The sequence below is a fragment of the Ranitomeya imitator genome, chromosome 4 (genome assembly GCF_032444005.1).
Source record: "Ranitomeya imitator isolate aRanImi1 chromosome 4, aRanImi1.pri, whole genome shotgun sequence".
Taxonomy (NCBI): domain Eukaryota; kingdom Metazoa; phylum Chordata; class Amphibia; order Anura; family Dendrobatidae; genus Ranitomeya; species Ranitomeya imitator.
In genome coordinates, this window is record NC_091285.1 from 842,748 (window position 1) to 866,064 (window position 23,317).

The 23,317-nt window shown below is 45.3% G+C and overlaps 1 protein-coding gene across 5 annotated transcripts in view; it reads right to left on the minus strand.

The window, feature by feature from the left end:
• Positions 1–23,317, minus strand: part of EPS8 (EGFR pathway substrate 8, signaling adaptor) — a 205,426-nt gene that overhangs the window by 51,924 nt on the left and 130,185 nt on the right. For all 5 annotated transcript variants that reach the window (XR_011320615.1, XM_069762743.1, XM_069762745.1 and 2 more), the window contains one exon: positions 8,217–8,319. Coding sequence is in view for 4 of the 5 variants with exons in the window: in XM_069762743.1 (XP_069618844.1) it covers positions 8,217–8,319 (103 nt within the window). In the remaining variant the exon portion in view is untranslated. The remainder of the gene's footprint in view (positions 1–8,216; positions 8,320–23,317) is intronic.

Here is a 23,317-nt window from a genome sequence, read left to right on the forward strand (position 1 = left end):
CAGTGTTGGATAGAGGGATGACATGATGTTTGAGACAGCTAACAATCACTGGTATCTGTAGTAATGGAGTGGTAATGTCAGGAGACCATATGTTTAATTGGTGTCATCAGCACAGAGATGGTACTGGAAACCAAATCTGCTGATTGTCCAATAGGGGCAAAGTGAGAAGAGTAGGAGGGGGCCTAGGACTGAACCCTGAGGAATTAAGGAGAGGAGAGGAAGACCAGCTGGAAAATGACATAGTGAAAAAGTGGTCTGTTGCAATAGAGAATGGTTTTTAAGGTGGATAGAGTGGAGCATAATGAGGAGGAGCTGGTGATCCACAGGGTCAGATTTAGAGAGATCCAGCAGGAGGAAGGGACAAGTAGATTTAGCTGTTATAGGTCATTAGAGATTTAATGAAGGGGAAATCTGAAACCAGTAGATTTGATTCTGTTTATTTGTTATGGAGTTGTAAAAGTCATTTGATCTATTAAATTAATTCTGAGAGTCTCTTGTGGATTGGCAATCACCCCAATATATGGTTTAACTTCCACTGCATTGGTCTATGTGCAAGGAGAGGCTGACCAGGAAGAAGGGGAGATCGGAATCTTCCTCTCCCCAATGAAGTAAGTGGAGCTTCAATCCTTCAACTCCCCATGTAAACTCACTGTGCTCTTCGGCTGGCGCTGTTTTTTTTTTCCAGCTGTCTTACAATATGGCACCTGATTAGGATGCCCGGACCTGGTAGCAGCAGCTGATTGAGCTGTAACAAAATCCACATTCAAAATATCCATCTTGGGTCAGTGTTCTGTTGGGTTTAATTCCCCTGCTCTTCAGACTTTTGTCTTGCATTAGAGACTTTAGTGAGGCCAGTTGCAGTAGAGTGTAAGGAGCAGAAATCGGATAGTAAAAGGTCAAGAAGAGCATCATCTGAGAGATAGCGGATTAGATGAGAGTGGACCAAACGTTTAAATTTAGAGATGAAGGGGAGATTAGAGACAGGTCTGTATTTCGCAGTTCTGGTCCAGAGATGTTTTTTTTTTAGTAATGGTGTAATGACTGTTTGAAGGAGAAAGGAATATATCGGAAGAAAGAGAGAGGTTAAATATTTTAGTTAGGCAGGTGGTAACAGCTGGGGAAAAAGGGACTGGAGGAGATATGAGGGAATAGGGTCCCTGGTGAAGGTAGTAGGGCGAGAAGATACAATGAGCCAGGTATCCTTTTCTTCTGTGACTGGTTCAAATGTGGAAAGTCAACTTGAAATGCGGAAGAAAAGGGGATCCAAGTTCTCAGGGGATAGGAGGAAAACACCCTGAGTGATATTTTTTCTTGTAAATAAGTGGCCAGATCACAGAGGTTGGTGACTGGGGTCTGTACTTAAGGACTCAGGAGGGAGTGAAAATGTTTGCATTGTCGTTTTGGATTGTCCGCTAGTGATGTGATGAGGGCAGTGAAATCTCTTGTTTGGCAGGATGGACAGCAGAGTTATAAGTTTGATCATGAACTTATAGTGGATGAAGTCTGCTGGAAGTGATTTTCCCCACTAATGCTCGGCATCTTGCTGTAGAAGACATGTTGCAGCGTTGTCGCCGTCTATGCCGGGTGGTTCTGCGTATAGTCGGTGCTGCTTCATCCAGGGAGCTCTGCAATGTATTATTAAAATGTGACAATGCTGAGAATGGACAGGAGAGGGAGGAGATGGGACCTAAGATGTAGATTGTTCACCAGCTGCTGGATATTGATGGCACATACAGTAGTGTTCAAAATAATAGCCGTGTGTTCAGAAACACGAGTTACTCACAGTATTTAATAGTTTTTATTTCCAGTGTTGGGAAATTGTACAGTTTTCTAATTCACAACATGAAGAGAAATGTGTCTAATTTAACTACTTTACAGAAAATAACAAAAAATGGACATTGGGCACTTCGAAAAAAACAGCACTGTCTGAATTTGTCTTTACAAAGTCACAATGTGTAGATTTTGAGGATTTAGCATTCCTGTGTATCACTAACCTGATATTTGGTTGTTACCCACAGTTTTTTAGAACGGCTTCACATCTGTGTTACATAAAGACAATCAACTTCTGGCCCTGTCACCTGTTATTCCAGCCCAGGATCCTTGGACTACATCCCACATCTAAGATTTTTCTGGTTTACTGGTGTGTTTAGGGTCGTTGTCTTGTTGAAACCCCCATTTAAAGGGCATGCCCTCTTCAGGTATTACAATGTATGCAAACTAGTCTCTGATCCCTGGTATGCGTTAAATAGGTCTGGCACCATAGGAAGAGAAACCTGCCCATATCATGATGCTTCACCGCCATGCTTCACTGTCTGCAAAGGGCACTGTGGCTTAAATGCAGAGTTTGGGGGGTCGTCTGATGTATTGTATGCGGCTCTTGGACCCAAAAAGAACAAATTTCCTTTCAGCAGGCCACAACATTCTTCATTTCTCTTTAGGGCAGTTGATGTGTTCTTTGGCACATTGCATCTGCTTCAGTACATGCCTTCTTTTAGCAGTGGGACTTTGCGAGGACTTTTTGGTAAGAGATTAGCGTCACACAGGTGTCTAACTGTCACAGTCCTCACAGGTAACGGGAGACTGACTGTGATCATCCTGGAGCCAATCATTGGTAACGTGAGACTGTGATCATCCTGGAGCCGATCATTGGTAACGTGAGACTGTGATCATCCTGGAGCCGATCATTGGTAACGTGAGACTGTGATCATCCTGGAGCCGATCATTGGTAACGTGAGACTGTCTGTGATCATCCTGGAGCCGATCACTGGTAACGTGAGACTGTGATCATCCTGGAGCCGATCATTGGTAACGTGAGACTGTCTGTAATCATCCTGGAGCCGATCATTGGTAACGTTTGACTGTGATCATCCTGGAGCCGATCACTGGTAACGTGAGACTGTGATCATCCTGGAGCCGATCATTGGTAACGTGAGACTGTGATCATCCTGGAGCCGATCACTGGTAACGTGAGACTGTGATCATCCTGGAGCCGATCATTGGTAACGTGAGACTGTGTGATCATCCTGGAGCCGATCATTGGTAACGTGAGACTGTGATCATCCTGGAGCCGATCACTGGTAACGTGAGACTGTGATCATCCTGGAGCCGATCACTGGTAACGTGAGACTGTGTGATCATCCTGGAGCCGATCATTGGTAACGTGAGACTGTGATCATCCTGGAGCCGATCACTGGTAACGTGAGACTGTGATCATCCTGGAGCCGATCACTGGTAACGTGAGACTGTCTGTGATCATCCTGGAGCCGATCACTGGTAACGTGAGACTGTGTGATCATCCTGGAGCCGATCATTGGTAACGTGAGACTGTGATCATCCTGGAGCCGATCATTGGTAACGTGAGACTGTGATCATCCTGGAGCCGATCATTGGTAACGTGAGACTGTCTGTGATCATCCTGGAGCCGATCACTGGTAACGTGAGACTGATCATCCTGGAGCCGATCACTGGTAACGTGAGACTGTCTGTGATCATCCTGGAGCCGATCACTGGTAACGTGAGACTGTCTGTGATCATCCTGGAGCCAATCATTGGTAACGTTTGACTGTGATCATCCTGGAGCCGATCACTGGTAACGTGAGACTGTGTGATCATCCTGGAGCCGATCATTGGTAACGTGAGACTGTGATCATCCTGGAGCCGATCACTGGTAACGTGAGACTGTCTGTGATCATCCTGGAGCCGATCACTGGTAACGTGAGACTGTGTGATCATCCTGGAGCCGATCATTGGTAACGTGAGACTGTGATCATCCTGGAGCCGATCATTGGTAATGTGAGACTGTCTGTGATCATCCTGGAGCCGATCACTGGTAACGTGAGACTGTGATCATCCTGGAGCCGATCACTGGTAACGTGAGACTGTGATCATCCTGGAGCCGATCACTGGTAACGTGAGACTGTGATCATCCTGGAGCCGATCATTGGTAATGTGAGACTGTGTGTGATCATCCTGGAGCCGATCACTGGTAACGTGAGACTGTGTGATCATCCTGGAGCCGATCATTGGTAACGTGAGACACTGTGTGATCATCCTGGAGCCGATCATTGGTAATGTGAGACTGTGATCATCCTGGAGCCGATCATTGGTAACGTGAGACTGTGATCATCCTGGAGCCGATCATTGGTAACGTGAGACTGTGATCATCCTGGAGCCGAACACTGGTAACGTGAGACTGTGATCATCCTGGAGCCGATCATTGGTAACGTGAGACTGTGTGTGATCATCCTGGAGCCGATCACTGGTAACGTGAAACTGTCTGTGATCATCCTGGAGCCGATCACTGGTAACGTGAGACTGTGATCATCCTGGAGCCGATCATTGGTAACGTGAGACTGTGATCATCCTGGAGCCGATCATTGGTAACGTGAAACTGTCTGTGATCATCCTGGAGCCGATCATTGGTAACGTGAGACTGTCTGTGATCATCCTGGAGCCGATCATTGGTAATGTGAGACTGTCTGTGATCATCCTGGAGCCGATCATTGGTAACGTGAGACTGTCTGTGATCATCCTGGAGCCGATCATTGGTAACGTGAAACTGTGATCATCCTGGAGCCGATCATTGGTAACGTGAGACTGTCTGATCATCCTGGAGCCGATCATTGGTAACGTGAGACTGTGTGTGATCATCCTGGAGCCGATCATTGGTAACGTGAGACTGTGATCATCCTGGAGCCGATCATTGGTAACGTGCATGTCTCCAGAAGCATGAGGTGGGCATGACGTACTCTAAACGGCAGTTTGCAATTTTCACTCTGAAACATCCAGTGCTGCTTGTTACTGGAAAACACCCATGGAGTCAAAATAGTCACTACACCTGTATATAAATTCCCAAAAGGGGTATAACTTCTAAAATGGGGTCACCTGAGGGGGATTCTGCTGTTGTAGCTGTTAGTGGCTCTCACAGTGGGTCCTGGCACCCGCAAACCAGAACAGTAAAATCTGCACTGTAGTATGGCGCTCCTTTCCATCTGAGGTTTGCACTGTGGCTGAAGAGTATTTCCCGATTACACGTAATGGAGCACTCAGGAAAAAATAGACGTCCTATTAGCCCTTAGAAAAATGAAAAACTTAGAACTAAAACTACATTTTAGTGGTAAATGGTATAAAAATCTATGATGGTAAATCTACCTGAGGAAGGTAGCAGTCCGGTGCCGAAACGCATAGTGGTTTAATAAAAGGTTTGTTTGCCACTAATCTATTGCAGTGTGCTCTACAGCCATAGCGCTCCTTAAATTGACCACTTTTTTTCAAAAAGTTTACATTCCCCTTGAGGGATTGTGGCTGGAGCAGCTTGGGGCCATAGAGCTCATCTCCAGGCAACAGGACCTGAAGTGACGTCACATCCTGTGAAGAGACTGGATCTTGGGCCCAAGTGACCAGACCAGAAAGCACAGGAGCGGTCCCAGAGCAACAGAGACATCCGCTTCCGGAGTTGGGCAGGGGTGCTCAACCTTTCCAGGTGAGAGGCTAATCCCCCCACCTTTCAATGAAACATCCCAACTAAACCACCTGGTGCTTCTTATGCTGCGCTCTTCCATGTTTATTGTCTTATAAAAATGTATGAGGCACATGTATTGTCAATATGATCATTGCACCCCTAAATAAATTTATTGGGGAGTGTAGTTTGTAAAATGAGTTCACATATGGGGTGTTTCTGTTGTTCTGGCACCTCAGGCGCTCCGCCAATGTGACATGGTACCCTCAAACCATTGCGGCAAAATCTTAACTTCAATATGGCGCCTCTTCCTTTCTGAGCTTTGCACTGTGCCTCAAAAGTAGTTTTCCCCCTCACATATGGCATATCCGTGTAGTCAGGAGAAATTGCACAACAAATTGTATGGTGTATTTATCCTGCTACCCTTGTTGAGGGTTTCCACTGCTTAAGCACATCAGGTGCTCTCCAAATGGAACATGACATAAGCTAAGGATTCCAGCAAAATTTGGTTTCAAAAAGTGAAATGACGTCCCTTCCCTTTCGAGCCCTGTCGTGCGCCCAAAAAGTAGTTTTATCCACCATATGGGATATCAATGTACTCAAGAGATTGCACAACAAATTGTATGGTGCAATTTATCCTGTAACTCTTATGAAAATGCAAAATTTGGGGCTAAAAAACATTTTTGTAGGAAAAATTTAATTTTTTTTATTTTCATGGCTAAAAGTTATAAACCTCTGTGAAGCACCTGGGGGTTCACTGTGCTCCCATACATCTAGATAAGTTCCCTGGGGGTCTCGATTCCAAAATGGTGTCGATTATGGGGGATTTTCACTGTTTAGGCACATCAGGGGCTTTCCAAACACAACATGGAGTTTGTTAATGATCCCAGCAAATTTTGCATTTAAAAAGTCAAGTTGCACTTCTTCCCTTCTGAGCCCTGCCATGCGCTCAAACAATGGATTTCCCCCACATATGGGATATCGGCATGCTCAGGAGAAATTGCACAACAAATTTTGCGGTGCATTTTGTTCTGTTACCCTTGCAAAAATAAAAAAAAATTGTCTAAAGTAAAATTTTTGTGAAAAAAAAAAGTTAAATGTTAATTTTTTCCCACATTACATAAATTCCTGAGAAGCACTCGAAGGGTTAAACTGCAGTTTTTAGAATGGTGTCACTTTTTTCTGTCATACAGACCCCTCAAAGTGACTTGAAATGTGAGGTGGTCCCTAAAAAAATGGTTTTGCAAACTTTTGTTGGAAAAGTAAGAAATCGCTGGTTAACATTTAACCCTTATAACTTCCTAACAAAAAAAAAAAATTATGCTTCAAAAATTGTGCTGATGTAAAGTAGACATGTGGGAAATGTTATTTATTAACTATTTTGTGTGACATGACTGATTTAAGGGCATCAAAATTAAAAGTTTAAAAATTGCTAGATTTTTGCCAAATTTCCACTTTTTTTTTTCACAAATTAACGTAAACCATATCTAAATTTTTTTTACCAGTATCAGGAAAAAATCTCAGAATTAGTGGAATCTGTTGACGCTCCAGCATTATAAAGGGACAGTGGTCAGAATTGTAAAAATTGACCTGGTCATTGACGTGCAAACCACCTTGGGAGGTGAAGGGGTTAATGACCGCGCCAATTATAACCCTAATCCCAATAACCATGCAATATCAGAGGCCTGGTGCTCTCACGGTCTCGGACGCAGTTTCTCAGGTTCAATAGTAAGCAGAATAAACGGCCATTCATTATGTCGCCTGCTTTTTTTTAATGTGTGCACATATTTGTGTATCTTCAGAAACTTTATTATACCAGTCTGAGGAAGAGACCTAAGAAGTCTGGAGCGCAGCTGTGGAGCATCATTTATATTATTGTTAGCTATTAAAAGGTCTCATAACTACAAGATCATCTTGTTTTTCCCAAAGAGAACAAAATAAAGAGACATTTTATATTAAAAAAAGAAAAAAATTGCCCACAAGCTTTGACAATACAGGATTGAACCAAAAATGTAGGTAAAATCCTATCATGATAGCAAGCAGGTCCAACTGGCCGCTGTATTCAGGTGGCATGTGGATAAAAAATGTATGTTACCAGTGTGGTAGGAAAATACTGGGAGGGAGATCACAATAATAATAATAATAATAATAATAATAATAAAAGGCGCCTCTGAAAAATACAAGGATCAACATTTTCATTTACAAGCAGAAACAAGCCTTGAATTCAGAACTTGGATTTGGTTGCAGTATCTTCCATGTGTGGATTAATATGACCCCGGATTGCCCCCGTGTGTAATAAAACGCTGCCGTGTATCACAGATCTAGTCATACGTTCATGAATGTAGTCACTCAGTGATGAGACTCGACAACTGGTCACTGGATATCACACGGATTCCTAGTCACAGTTCCTGAGACCATCATTCCCATTTTCAGTCCGGAACACCAACACTGACGTAGTCCACCACAATCTAATTTAGCCTTGTAAGGGATTATGGGCAAGACCGCGCCGCTGCTCCTAAAGCCATTAGCATGTTTGAGATGGCATTGGACTTTTTTTTAGCTTCAAGAATAAAATTGCAGATAGTTTGAATTCACATGGATCCGCATATTTAAGGAAATTCTACTGGAATTCGAGCCTCTACAGATGGATCTGCTCATCTCTACCACCTAATAGCATGGAAGGAATGAGTGACACAGATTCCATAACTATCTAGATCTGCAGAAGTTATTAGTATCCCTCCCGCATATCAGGCGTTACCTCCACAATGTCGTCTTTCAGCACAGAGAGCTCATTCAGATTCCTGGCCACAAAGTCATACTTGCAGACAGCGCTCTTCTTGAGAAGCGTAGCCTCCTGGTTCCTGTGATAAAAGACAGAATTTCAGATTATCACAAGTTATGGTTAAAACAGCCTATGACTTGCTGGAACCAGTTGGATACCGGATAAATTGAAAGAGCTGCCGAATATTAAAAGGGCTCTCAGTAAGGGGGAGTAGGCGAACATCATGCATTGGTGGTGGAACAAGACATGGTATGGACTGCACTATCATTAGTTTGGATCAACTACAGATAGACATGTTCTCCTCCACCCACCATGTATTATACAAGTATCACCAGGATGGTCTCTTCTGACTACTGTGAAATACACTGGCATCACCATCGTAGTGTCCTCATTCACATGGGTTTCATCCGGGTCCTCAGATTTCTCCCAAAACTCCAAAAGAAATTAGATTACTATCTAATGAGTATTATACTTGTATCGCCATCATGGTATCCTCCATCCACCGTGTATTACACTGGTATCGCCAACATGGTGTCCTCCATCCACCGAGTATTACAATGGTATTGCCATTATGGTGTCCTCCATCCACTGTGTATTACACCGGTATCTCCATCATGGTGTCCTCCATCCACCATGTATTACACCGGTATCTCCATCATGGTGTCCTCCATCCACAGAGTATTACACTGGTATCGCCATCATGGTATCCTCCATCCACCGTGTATTACACTGGTATCACCATTATGGTATCCTCCATCCACCGTGTATTACACTGGTATCACCATTATGGTATCCTCCATCCACCGTGTATTACACTGGTATCGTCATCATGGTATCCTCCATTCACCGTGTATTACACTGGTATCGTCATCATGGTATCCTCCATCCACCGTGTATTACACTGGTATCACCATTATGGTGTCCTCCATCCACCGTGTATTACACTGGTATCGTCATCATGGTATCCTCCATTCACCGTGTATTACACTGGTATCGTCATCATGGTATCCTCCATTCACCGTGTATTACACTGGTATTGTCATCATGGTATCCTCCATCCACCGTGTATTACACTGGTATCACCATTATGGTGTCCTCCATCCACCGTGTATTACACTGGTATCGTCATCATGGTATCCTACATTCACCGTGTATTACACTGGTATCGTCATCATGGTATCCTCCATCCACCGTGTATTACACTGGTATTTCCATCGTGGTGTCCTCCATCCACCGTGTATTACACTGGTATTTCCATCGTGGTATCCTCCATCCACCGTGTATTACACTGGTATCGTCATCATGGTATCTTCTATCCACCGTGTATTACACTGGTATCTCCATCATGGTGTCCTCCATCCACCGTATATTACACTGGTATCGCCAACATGGTGTCCTCCATCCACCGAGTATTACAATGGTATTGCCATTATGGTGTCCTCCATCCACTGTGTATTACACCGGTATCTCCATCATGGTGTCCTCCATCCACCATGTATTACACCGGTATCTCCATCATGGTGTCCTCCATCCACCGAGTATTACACTGGTATCACCATTATGGTATCCTCCATCCACCGTGTATTACACTGGTATCACCATTATGGTATCCTCCATCCACCGTGTATTACACTGGTATCACCATTATGGTATCCTCCATCCACCGTGTATTACACTGGTATCGTCATCATGGTATCCTCCATTCACCGTGTATTACACTGGTATCGTCATCATGGTATCCTCCATCCACCGTGTATTACACTGGTATCACCATTATGGTGTCCTCCATCCACCGTGTATTACACTGGTATAGTCATCATGGTGTCCTCCATTCACCGTGTATTACACTGGTATCGTCATCATGGTGTCCTCCATTCACCGTGTATTACACTGGTATCGTCATCATGGTATCCTCCATCCACCGTGTATTACACTGGTATTTCCATCGTGGTGTCCTCCATCCACCGTGTATTACACTGGTATTTCCATCGTGGTATCCTCCATCCACCGTGTATTACACTGGTATCGTCATCATGGTATCCTCTATCCACCGTGTATTACACTGGTATCTCCATCATGGTATCCTCTATCCACCGTGTATTACATTGGTATCGCCATCATGGTGTCCTCCATCCACCGTATATTACACTGGTATCGTCATCATGGTGTCCTCCATCCACCGTGTATTACACTGGTATCGTCATCATGGTATCCTCTATCCACCGTGTATTACACCGGTATCGTCATCATGGTATCCTCCATCCACAGAGTATTACACTGGTATCGTCATCATGGTATCCTCCATCCACAGAGTATTACACTGGTATCGTCATCATGGTATCCTCTATCCACCGTGTATTACACTGGTATCACCATCATGGTATCCTCCATCCACAGAGTATTACATTGGTATTGCCATCATGGTATCCTCCATCCACCGTGTATTACACTGGTATCGTCATCATGGTGTCCTCCATCCACCGTGTATTACACTGGTATCGTCATCATGGTGTCCTCCATCCACCGTGTATTACACTGGTATCACCATCATGGTGTCCTCCATCCACCGTGTATTACACTGGTATCGTCATCATGGTATCCTCCATCCACCGTGTATTACACTGGTATCGTCATCATGGTGTCCTCCATCCACCGTGTATTACACCGGTATCGCCATCATGGTATCCTCCATCCACCGTGTATTACACTGGTATCGTCATCATGGTGTCCTCCATCCACCGTGTATTACACTGGTATCGTCATCATGGTGTCCTCCATCCACCGTGTATTACACTGGTATCGTCATCATGGTGTCCTCCATCCACCGTGTATTACACTGGTATCGTCATCATGGTATCCTCCATCCACCGTGTATTACACTGGTATCGTCATCATGGTATCCTCCATCCACAGAGTATTACACTGGTATCGCCATCATGGTGTCCTCCATCCACCGTGTATTACACTGGTATCGTCATCATGGTATCCTCCATCCACCGTGTATTACACTGGTATCACCATCATGGTGTCCTCCATCCACCGTGTATTACACCGGTATCGTCATCATGGTATCCTCCATCCACCGTGTATTACACTGGTATCGTCATCATGGTATCCTCCATCCACAGAGTATTACACTGGTATCACCATCATGGTGTCCTCCATCCACCGTGTATTACACCGGTATCACCATCATGGTGTCCTCCATCCACCGTGTATTACACCGGTATCGTCATCATGGTATCCTCCATCCACCGTGTATTACACTGGTATCGTCATCATGGTGTCCTCCATCCACCGTGTATTACAGCGGTATCACCATCATGGTGTCCTCCATCCACCGTGTATTACACTGGTATCGTCATCATGGTATCCTCCATCAACCGTGTATTACACTGGTATCTCCATCATGGTTTCCTTGGTCACTATGATAACTGTTGAACAACGTAACGCTTCGTCTGATTTTCTACATTTTCTTTCTGACACATCTGACATGTACGTACTGTACTCCAAAGACTCAGAAAATTCTTTTTTTTGTAAACTTGAACTTCCGTATGCGTTTTTCTGGATCAGGGAGTACATTTCCTGAATTATATCGTGTCCGCTAAACGCTTCTGAGGTAATCCTTCAAAAAGGTCTGATCTACTATAACATGGGTGCAACCCAAATCTCAGAAGGGCGTGCAGAGTTTTTTAGGGTTTGCAAACTATTATTGTAAATGTACTAAATGTTTTCCAAGATTGCCAAACCATTAACGAAGTTGACTAAAAAGGTAGATGCGGTTAACTGTAAACCTAATGTAGTCTGATCCTTCAGAGATGAAGGAAAGCTTCTCAGACCCTGTATTGGTCAAGCCTTCCTTACAACATCCATTTGTAGTCGAGGTTGAAGCCTCAGGCTTGAGTATTATCATAAGTTATACAAACCCTTACTGACCATCAGAGCATCTTCCTTTCACGAGTTCTCATTTTCCAAAAGAAGCTGCAATATTAGCAAATATGAATTGCTGGTGAACAAGTGGGCCTTGGAGTAATGGCGCCACTTCTGCTAAGGGGCCAAAAAATTTCATTGTTATCAAATATCTACACGGTGTTCCAAATTATTATGCAAATTGGATTTTAGTGTCATAAAGATTTAATTGTTTTGTTTTTCAAGTAAACTCGTGGATGGTATTGTGTCTCAGGGCTCAATGGATCACTGAAATCAATCTTAGAATCACCTGGAAAACTAATCACATGTGTTTAATTAAAGGAAAACTGCTTAAAACTGATGTTCCACATTATTAAGCAGGCCACAGGTTTTAAGTAATATGGGAAATTAAAAGAATCTCTTCTGCCGAAAAGCGTTAAGTAGTGCAATGCCTTGGACAAGGTATCATCATACTGTGAAGAGCTTTGTGACTGAAACAGAGCACAGACAGAGTTCATGCAGATAAAGGCATAATGAGGAAGGTTTTGGCCAGACAAATTCATGGGATTAAGAGAGCAGCTGCCAAAATACCATTACAAAGCAGCAAACAGTTATTTGAAGCTGCTGGTGCCTCTGGAGTCCCTCGAACCTCAAAGTGTAGGATCCTTCAAAGGCTTGCTTTGGTTCATAAACCTACTATTCGGCCATCCCTTAACAGTGTTCACAAGCAGAAACGGTTGCAGTGGGCCCAGACATTCATGAAGACTAATTTCCAAACAGTCTTGTTTACTGATGAGTGTCGAGCAACCATGGATGGTCCAGATGAATCCGTCATTTTCCGGATCCAGCACCTTCTGGCTCCCATAGGCTTCCATTCTAGCAAACTGCCAGAAGTGCCGAATCCGGCGCTTCCGGCTTTTTCACCGGAGACAAAAAACGTTGCTATGGACGTTTTTTTCCAGAAACCGGAAGCAGCAGATTTGCCGGATCCGGTGAAAAATGGACGAAACAAGTCTATGGGAAAAAAAAATGGATCCGGCGGCAACATTCGCCGGATCCGTTTTTTTGAAATTTAGCCGGATTGAGCTTGACAGCGAAAACCTGATGTGTGAAATTAGCCTTATTAAAGGAAAACTATTTAAAGATGATGTTCCACATTATTAAGCAGGCCACAGTTTTCAAGTAACATGGGAAAGAAAAAGGATCTCTCTGCTGCCGAAAAGCATCAAATAGTGCAATGCCTTGGTCAAGGGATGAAAACATTAGATATTTCACGAAAACTTAAGAGTGATCATCGTACTGTGAAGAGATTTGTGACTGAAACAGAGCACAGACAGAGTTCATGCAGAAAAAAAGGCATAATGAGGAATGTTTCTGCCAGGCAACTTCATCAGATTAAGAGAGCAGCTGCTAAAAAGCCATTACAAACCAGCAGATATTTGAAGCTGCTGGTGCCTCTGGAGTCCGTCGAACCTCAAGGTGTAAGATCCTTCAAAGGCTTGCTTTGGTTCATAAACCTACTATTCAGCCAGCCCTAAACAGTGTTCACAAGCAGAAACGGTTGCAGTGGGCCCAGACATACATGAAGACTAATTTTCAAACAGCCTTGTTTACTGATGAGTGTCGAGCAACCGTCGATGGTCCAGATGGATGGAGTAGTGGATGGTTGGTGGATTGCCACCATATCCCAACAAGGCTGCGACGTCAGCAAGGAGGTGGAGGAGTCATGTTTTGGGCCGGAATCATGGGGAAACAGCTGGTAGGGCCCTTTAAGGTTCCTGAAGGTGTGAAAATGACCTCTGCAAAGGATATAGAGTTTCTGAGTGACAACTTTCTTCCATGGTCTAAAAGCAGAAACCAGGAGCAAAATCATCTTCATGCTGACAATGCCCCATCTCATGCTGCAAAGAAACCTCTGAGTCATTGGCTGCTATGGGCATAAAAGGAGATAAACTCATGGTGCGGCCGCCATCTTCCCCTGACCTCAAACCTATAGAGAACCTTTGGAGGATCATCAAGCACAAGAACTATGAGGGTGGGAGGCCGTTCACATCAAAACAGCAGCTCTGGGAGGGAAGAAATACAAGCAGAAACTCTCCAAAAACTCAAGAATACAAAGAAGGCTCCTATGTTACCATGTAACTTGGCCTGTTAGGAGGTTTTGGAGTTAAATAGCTTTTTTGTTCAGTGAATGTGACCTCCTAATGTTGAAAATTCCACAAATGAGACTTTTCAGCTCTTTAAAACATCAAATGCTTAGAAATTCTACTGTGCCTAATAATTTGGAACAGTGCATTGCGAGTTTTTATTCATTTTGGAGATTATACTGTTATCATTGGGAGGTTCCTTCAATAAAAATCGATGTATACTGTAACAGGTGATGACTTTTATTAGACTGTCATTTGCACCGACTATTTAGGAAAAACCGAGAAAAATATCATTTGCATAATAATTAGCATCCCCGGGGCCTGCGCTGTTCGAAGGGCAGCGCAACTGCGCATGCCCGAAAAAAAAATAACAGCGCCCGGCGCGCAGAGGCCATGAGTGACGGCTGCGAGGCGTCTGGATTAGGGGGAAAAGACCTGCCCCCATGGCAATTTCACGGTATGAGGGACAAATTTCAAAAACGATTCTTTCAGCAGTGCCAGGGACCCGAACTAAGAGCCACCTTGTCAGAATGCAGCATTAGTGCAGCACAAGGTGGCTCTTTTAGTTGCAAACCCCTGGGGGGGGGGGGGGGGTGACAGGTTCCCTTTAATAAACATTATTTATGACAGATCTTCTATTATTCCTGATTGTTTAATCTGGAGTCAGACTCCAGACGTAGCATGACTTGCCCCATGATAACTTCTCAGTTGAAATTTTCCATTATTCTGGTTGCAAAAACAAACCATTGTACTGTAGATCTTTATTTTGAAATAAACAAGTTTCAGACTGTTTGCATCATATGAAAGTGTGTGCAGTGAATACTTCCTCACATGCGTACATGTCATACCCCAGATCATAGAACCATCTGCCTAGCATTGTATTACTGTTCCTGGTGAGGTGTGGACTGCACAAGGCCTGTGAAAGTGCTGGGCGGCATCTGACTGCCGATCTTGTGTGTTCTTCGGTGGAGCCTCCATGTGTCCCGATTACGATTAAGATCTGGAGACGAATAAGCTGCGTGGTGTTTAGGTAGGTGGTACAAGTCAAGTCCATGTCAGCAGAACATTGCCTCACCACACGGCCTTCACCAGCTCATATTCTTCACACTTCCTGGTGCCATTATTTGCACCTGGACATCCACATGATAGAAAGAGGCATTTATCAGACCAAATGGCCTTCTTACATTGCTCCAGGGTCCACTTCTGAGGGTCATGTGCACATTTGCTTTCACTTGGTGGAAAGAAACATGGGCACTGACCGGTCCGTGGGTACCCAGCCTCATACAGAAGCTGGAATGCTCTGCACCTTCTGGTGGCCATTATAGATCACACAGAACATCACAGCTGACACCTCGCCATAATAACCAGTAATACATGTATGGATAACTTGGGTACATTCCGTCTTCTACGGGGTGGGACCAGGAGACATCACACAAGGCAGACCATTTTAGAGATGAGCCAGTGTGTGCACGCTTACCCAACACTTCAGCTACAAGAATTGACTATCCCCTTAAGAAACACCATTGTCAGCAGACAATCAGAGTTATCACGGGTTAGTATTAATGTTATGGCCGATCGATGCATGACAATAGCTGACTGAATGGATTCTCTGAGCTTGTCTTGGATCTCATTTATGTACAATATATTTATGTGGATGACTATACAGTTAATGGCCAGTCCTTTAGAGACACCGGCTTTTTCACAATTGAAGCATTCCCATGTCGACATTAGATCCATGATCCAAATCTTGAAGCATAAAATCCAGCAATTAGTTCCCCCCCCCCATCAGTCTCAGAATGAGCCCAGATAATGAGAAAATCGAGCAACCACAACGTCTCAGGAATTGGCTTGGTGATTGGTGCTAGATGACCTGGGGCCAAGATTTTACTGCCAATATGGAGTGGTTTTCATATGGTGAAACACACAGAGAATGGTGTGATAGAGGAGCCAGAGAATGAAGACCCTGCGGACGGTGCGTCTCTATGTAAAGATTTTGTGAGGAGGTGCAGAAGAGTTCTGATGAAACAGGTGAAAGGAGGATGGATGTAATAATTTTTATGAAAGGATCAGCGAAGGATTATTCCAGTTGACATAGAAGGGTTAATGTTTTTCCTCTCTCTTCTAGATTTTGTTTTTATATAACCCAGCCTCATCTATATATATATATATATATAATTGTCTAAGGGTTTTTCTGTCTGTCTGTGTCTTTCTGTCCTGGAAATCCCGCGTCTCTGATTGGTCGAGGCCAGTCAGGCCTCGACCAATCAGCGACGGGCACAGCATGGCGATGATGATGTCATAAAGGTTGCCTCGACCAATCAGCGACGGGCACAGTCTGCCGCGAATTCGCCTCGACCAATCAGCGACGGGCACAGTATCGACGTAGATGTCATAATGGTTGCCATGGCGACGATGTCATAAAGGTTGCCTCGACCAATCAGCGACGGGCAGTCTGCCGCGAATTCTGGAATCATCATTGTCCATATACTATGGGGACATGCATATTCTAGAATACCCGATGAGTTAGAATCGGGCCACAATCTAGTAGTCTTATAATCAAGGATTTTATACTTCTTACCTCATATGCAATGTTTTTAAGATTCTGCAAAAACATGTTCTGGGTACTTGGTAAATAAAGTCATCATGACCTGAGTAACAGGGTACCAGGGGGCTACATGAGTTACATTGTGCAACATACAAAGCCATCCACAACCTGTCTCCTCCATACATCCATACATCTGTGACCTCGTTTCCCGGTACTTTCCTACATGTAACCTCCGATCCTCACAAGATCTCATTCTCTACTCCCCTCTTATCTCCTCTTCCCACAACCGCATCCAAGACTTCTCCCGTGCTTCTTCCATACTTTGGAACTCTCTACCACAACACATCAGACTCTCGCCTACCACGGAAACCTAGAAAAAAGAACCTGAAAACCCACCACTTCCGACAAGCCTACAACCTGCAGTGATCCCCAGTCTACTGAACTGCCGCATTACCAGCTCTACCCTCCACTAGTGTATCCTCACCCATCCCCTGTAGACTGTGAGCCCTTGCGGGCAGGGTCCTCTCTCCTCCTGTATCCTCACCCATCCCTTGTAGATTGCGAGCCCTCGCGGGCAGGGTCCTCTCTCCTCCTGTATCCTCACCCATCCCTTGTAGATTGTGAGCCCTCACGGGCAGGATCCTCTCTCCTCCTGTATCCTCACCCATCCCTTGTAGATTGCGAGCCCTCTCGGGCAGGGTCCTCTCTCCTCCTGTATCCTCACCCATCCCTTGTAGATTGCGAGCCCTCTCGGGCAGGGTCCTCTCTCCTCCTGTATCCTCCCCCATCCCTTGTAGATTGTGAGCTCTCGCTGGCAGGATCCTCTCTCCTCCTGTATCCTCACCCATCCCTTGTAGATTGTGAGCCCTCGCGGGCAGGGTCCTCTCTACTTGCGTGTGCCTTGTATTGCTCATAATTATTGTATTTGTCTATAATTTCCCCTTTTCACATGTAAAGCGCCATGGAAGAAATGGCACTATAAAAATGTATAATAATATTAATAAAATGTCATGGAAGAAATGGCGGTATAAAAGTGCATAATAATTGCTGTGAATGGTGTAAGACCCAGCATTCATGTGTGAATAAACAGAAAAGTGACTTGCTCACAAGTGTGCATACGTTTCTCCGCCCGCTCGTTATTTCAGGGCCTAATCTCTTAATTTGACCTCACTGGTGATCCACCATATCTGACTTTGGGCATCAAAACTGTTGTAGCTGTTTTTGTTCTGACTCAAAGTGGGGCTGTGGTAATGAGCCTATTCGGACTCCGGATGTGGGAGATTCCTGAGAGATTGGAAAAACAAATTCCAGCTGCAGCAAGGTGAGAAACTTTTATTTTTGTGCTTCCAATCTCTCTGGATCAAGGCTGCAAACACGGTGCAAGAGCTGACATCACCAGCGAGTTGAGAGTTGAATAATAGAGTAATAAGGTAAGAAGTGTTCTCTGTATCATCGCTCTACTAAATGGTTGTGCAGTGCAGAGCTGGGACAGTCTCTGTGACCCTTATTGCTGTGGTCATCTTGGACATTGTCTAATGCTTGGTTTTAGGTTTATGTAATTGGCGTTGGATGTTCCGAGTGTCAGCGAGCTCTGCAGTCCTCAGAAGTTTTGTACTAATCCCCAAGCACAGTAGGTAGGCTGTGAGTTTTTGGTGAATATTTGTATATCTTTATGAAAACCTCTAAATCACATGAGTACTGGGTAACTGAGTAGCAGGGACAAATAAATGAGATGCGAGGCTCTGTTAGGTGTGGTCCACAGAGGACATTATTCAACTCACTTTAAGCTGAATCAGACGGAGTGTTTCAGATCGCTGGGAAATAGATCCTCGAATGAACACGTATGAATGGTCACCTGTCATTCTGTGAAAGGTGCACGGGCGTCCTGGGTGTAGTGCGCTAAGGGGCTGAGGGGCCAGGGTTTCACATGGAGTTTTTGGAGTTTCTATGTTAAGCCGAATATAGAAACTACCGAGAACGGAGCATTCTTTCTGTTTTTGTGTCAGAGACACTAAGTTCTTCTGATCTCTGCTGGTACATGTTGAGAGGGGTGATGGAGCTGCGCACAAGATTTCTGTGCTGCTGCAGGCAGTGTGCGCTGAGACATGTGTGCTTTTAACGACAGTACTGTATAGAAGTGGAAAGTAATATTGTATGTAAAATATTGTGCCTATTTTAGAGAAAACTTGGAAGTGATTGATTGGTCATCAGAGTGTGTTGATACCTGCTTCTGTGTGGCTGATGTACATCTAGTGGAGGATCAGAAGAAAGGGGCAGCCAACTGGTCTAGTAGGCGAGAGGCCTATCACACCTGGGCCTTCCTGCTTTAGTCAGCTGGTCTAATGGGTGAGAGCTGCCATAGCCTCCCTGTTACACCCTGAAGGTCTACTGGGTGAGAGTCATGAGAGCCTTCCCGCTACACCTTGATCACTCATTCTGACTTGTAGAGTGTGGCCTGTGGACAAGGTCCAGGCATACTGAGGGCATTTGCAGAAAGAGGAGATGTGTGATGAATACATTGAAGCCTTGGGCAACTTGTTCTGTGTGCAGTCAGGACGTCAATGGGACCCAAAACAGAAATACAGAAAAGAAAACAGAGAAGGAAAAGAAGCAGTGAAGAATGTGGGCCCAATACTGAAAAAGGCAAACATGCCAGAGTGTGAGGTTTGGATGTACAAAAATGGCAGAGTTTCAGGAAAAAGAAGAAGGGTTGGATAAAAGGCAAGGGAAGAGAACAGCAAGTGAATACATGACGCTGTGTAGCTGAGGAAGCACAGTACGGAAAAAAGAGAGACCATAATGGGATGTAAGGTGTATAATGACTGTTTTAATGCACAAAAATCTAAGACTGTGACTATCGCGCCACCTCTGTATAACCAGAGACCAAGACAAGACAGACAGACTTGTAAACAATGTGGTCAACCAAACCCAAACTGGAGAGATACTTGTGTGACCTGTGCTACCACCACTCCTAAGCGAGTTACCCTGAATCCTGTCCGGACAAGATCACATGTAGTGACAGAAGAAGCGGATACAGAAGTGAGGAGTTTGACTATTGGGAGGAAGCTGACAGTAGTCCTGAGAGGGAGGGAGGTGTGGAACATCATGTCACCCCCACCGAACATCCGGTCACTTCCACCACCAAACTAAACAGGTAAAGTCACGAGATAGCCAAGATGAGCTTACAAAGCTTATTGTTAGTGACAATACCCCTATGAATTTGCTGGGAGCAGATGTGTTGAGTGAAATCCAGGCCACCATACAATACTCTCCTGAGGGTCTTACAGTCACAAGTCCCCGCTCAGGTAAGCACTTCTGTAAGCTTGGAGCAATGCTGTATATGACAAAAGCAGTAAAAGTAGCACCTGACACCAAAATGTTTGAGGACAGGGAAATACATCAGGTGTCAGACACCAATTGGGTATAGGGATAAACTGATGTGGGTGGGCTCCCCATCCCCCTGCTCATGATTAAATTTAAATGAGGTTCTCGCTTTTATGCAATACCCCTTAAGCCTAGCCAAATCAATGGCCCTGACCAGGAATATAAAAGATTGTCAGTATCTTTTTGCCTTCACTCACGAAGGGAAGCAGTACTGTTGGACGGTCCTCCCACAAGGAGGAATTAACTCCCCTACCATCTATTCATCAGCAATGGCAGGGATCCTGGAGCAGTGGCAACCACCTCATCCACAGAGTGTACTATTGCAGTAAGTGGATGACCTCTTGCTCTGCTGCCTGGACCAGAAGTCCTGCAAGGAAGCTACAGTGTCCTTGCTATATTTCTTAGCAGAAAAAGGTTGCAAAGTCTAAAAGTGACAAATTACTGTATTGCAAACAAAAGGTGACATTTTCAGGCCACTGAATTGCTGAAGGTACAATACATATGACTGAAGAGAGAAAACAGGCTGTTCAAAATCCTTTACCCAGGTCACGCCGACAGCTATGCACTTTTCTAAGCTTGATGTCCTATTCTAGGTCTGCTCCGCAAGTGATGCAACAACTTTGTGATGGTTTGTCATCAGACCCCTTCGATCTTACTCAAGAAGCAACCGATTCCTTCCATTCTCTCAAGCTGCTCATTGTGTCAGCCCTGGACCGCTTCCTCCTCACATGAGGTAATCTGAGCCGAAATGCTTCCTCCTCACATGAGGTAATCCGAGCCGGAATGCTTCCTCCTCACATGAGGTAATCCGAGCCGGAATGCTTCCTCCTCACATGAGGTAATCCGAGCCGGAATGCTTCCTCCTCACATGAGGTAATCCGAGCCGGAATGCTTCCTCCTCACATGAGGTAATCCGAGCCGGAATGCTTCCTCCTCACATGAGGTAATCCGAGCCGAACGGCTCCTTCCTCACATGAGGTAATCCGAGCCGAACCGCTCCCTCCTCACATGAGGTAATCCGAGCCAAACCGCTTCCTCCTCATACGAGTTAATCCTCCCTGCACCACTTCCTCCTCACATGAGCTAATCCGACCCGCACTGCTATCTCCTCACATTAGGTAATCCGAGCTGAACCGCTCCCTCCTCACATGAGGTAATCCGAGCTGAACCGCTCCCTCCTCACATGAGGTAATCCGAGGCTGAACCGCTCCCTCCTCACATGAGGTAATCTGGGCTCCCTCCTCACACAAGCTAATCCGAGCCGAACCGCTCCCTCCTCACATGAGGTAATCCAAGCCAGAACGCTCCCTCCTCACATGAGGTAATCCGAGCTGCACCACTCCCTCTTCACATGAGGTAATCTGAGCTGCACCACTCCCTCCTCACATGAGGTAATCCGAGCTGAACCACTACCTGCTCACATGAGGTAATCCGAGCTGAACCACTACCTGCTCACATGAGGTAATCCGAGCTGAACCGCTCCCTCCTCACATGAGTTAATCCTCTCTGCACCACTCCCTCCTCACATGAGGTAATCCGAGCTGAACCACTACCTGCTCACATGAGGTAATCCGAGCTGAACCGCTCCCTCCTCACATGAGTTAATCCTCTCTGCACCACTCCCTCCTCACATGAGGTAATCCGAGCTGCACCACTCCCTCTTCACATGAGGTAATCTGAGCTGCACCACTCCCTCCTCACATGAGTTAATCCTCTCTGCACCACTCCCTCCTCACATGAGGTAATCCGAGCTGAACCACTACCTGCTCACATGAGGTAATCCGAGCTGAACCGCTCCCTCCTCACATGAGTTAATCCTCTCTGCACCACTCCCTCCTCACATGAGGTAATCCGAGCTGCACCACTCCCTCTTCACATGAGGTAATCTGAGCTGCACCACTCCCTCCTCACATGAGTTAATCCTCTCTGCACCACTCCCTCCTCACATGAGGTAATCCAAGCTGCACCACTCCCTCCTCACATGAGGTAATCCGAGCTGAACCGCTCCCTCCTCACATGAGTTAATCCTCTCTGCACCACTCCCTCCTCACATGAGGTAATCCAAACTGCACCACTCCCTCCTCACATGAGTTAATCCTCTCTGCACCACTCCCTCCTCACATGAGGTAATCCGAGCTGAACCACTCCCTCCTCACATGAGGTAATCCGAGCTGAACCACTACCTCCTCACATGAAGTAATCCGAGCTGAACCGCTCCCTCCTCACATGAGTTAATCCGAGCTTAACCACTCCCTCCTCACAGGAAGTAATCTGAACTGCACCACTCCCTCCTCACATGTCAGTGCAGGAGGTAAAGTTGAAGGCACTCACTGAGGCATGTAGAGCTGCTGCAGGTAAAGTTCTTAACATTTACACAGATTCGAGGATGGGGAACGGCCCATGATTATGACCCTACCTGGAGCAGAGCTTTTCTTACATCAGCTGGTAATCCCATTAACAATACAGAGCTGGTGCAATAATTAATGGAGGCATTGACGTTATCAGTCAAGTTTGGCATAATCAAGGTGAAAGCACACACAAACGGTGACTCCGTGGAGGTAGAGGGCAACAGAAGGGTGGACGAGGCTGCTAAAGTAGCAGTGAGGTGGCTTGGGGAGCAGAGGACGGTGTCGGGGAGTCAGCAAATACCAGCCACACTGAGCCTAGATGTCCTGAAATCCCTCCAGCAGCAGGCTTCCCCCTCAGAGAAGGAACACTGGGGGAAAATGGGGGCTGATCTCAAATGGGAGAATAGGGATAAATTGTGCTTGCCAAGGTCCCTGCTCCCAGTGATGGCACAGGCAACACATGACCCCAATCACGCCAGAAAAAGTCACGTGTACCATGGTAAATGTCTACTGGATCGCTCTCTTACACAACCGTGAAACATATGAAGTCCTGCCTCATCGGTGCACAGCACAACCCAAACAGTAAAAGTCCCTAAGAAAGCGACACGAAGGCCTCTCTACCCGTTACAGGGGCGCGTGTCACGTTCATAGTATGGGTAAGAACCTTTAGTGACAGGATTTGCTTTTCTACCAGTGGTACTGAATTGATTTTAACTGGTCAATATCAAACACAAACTATAAGTA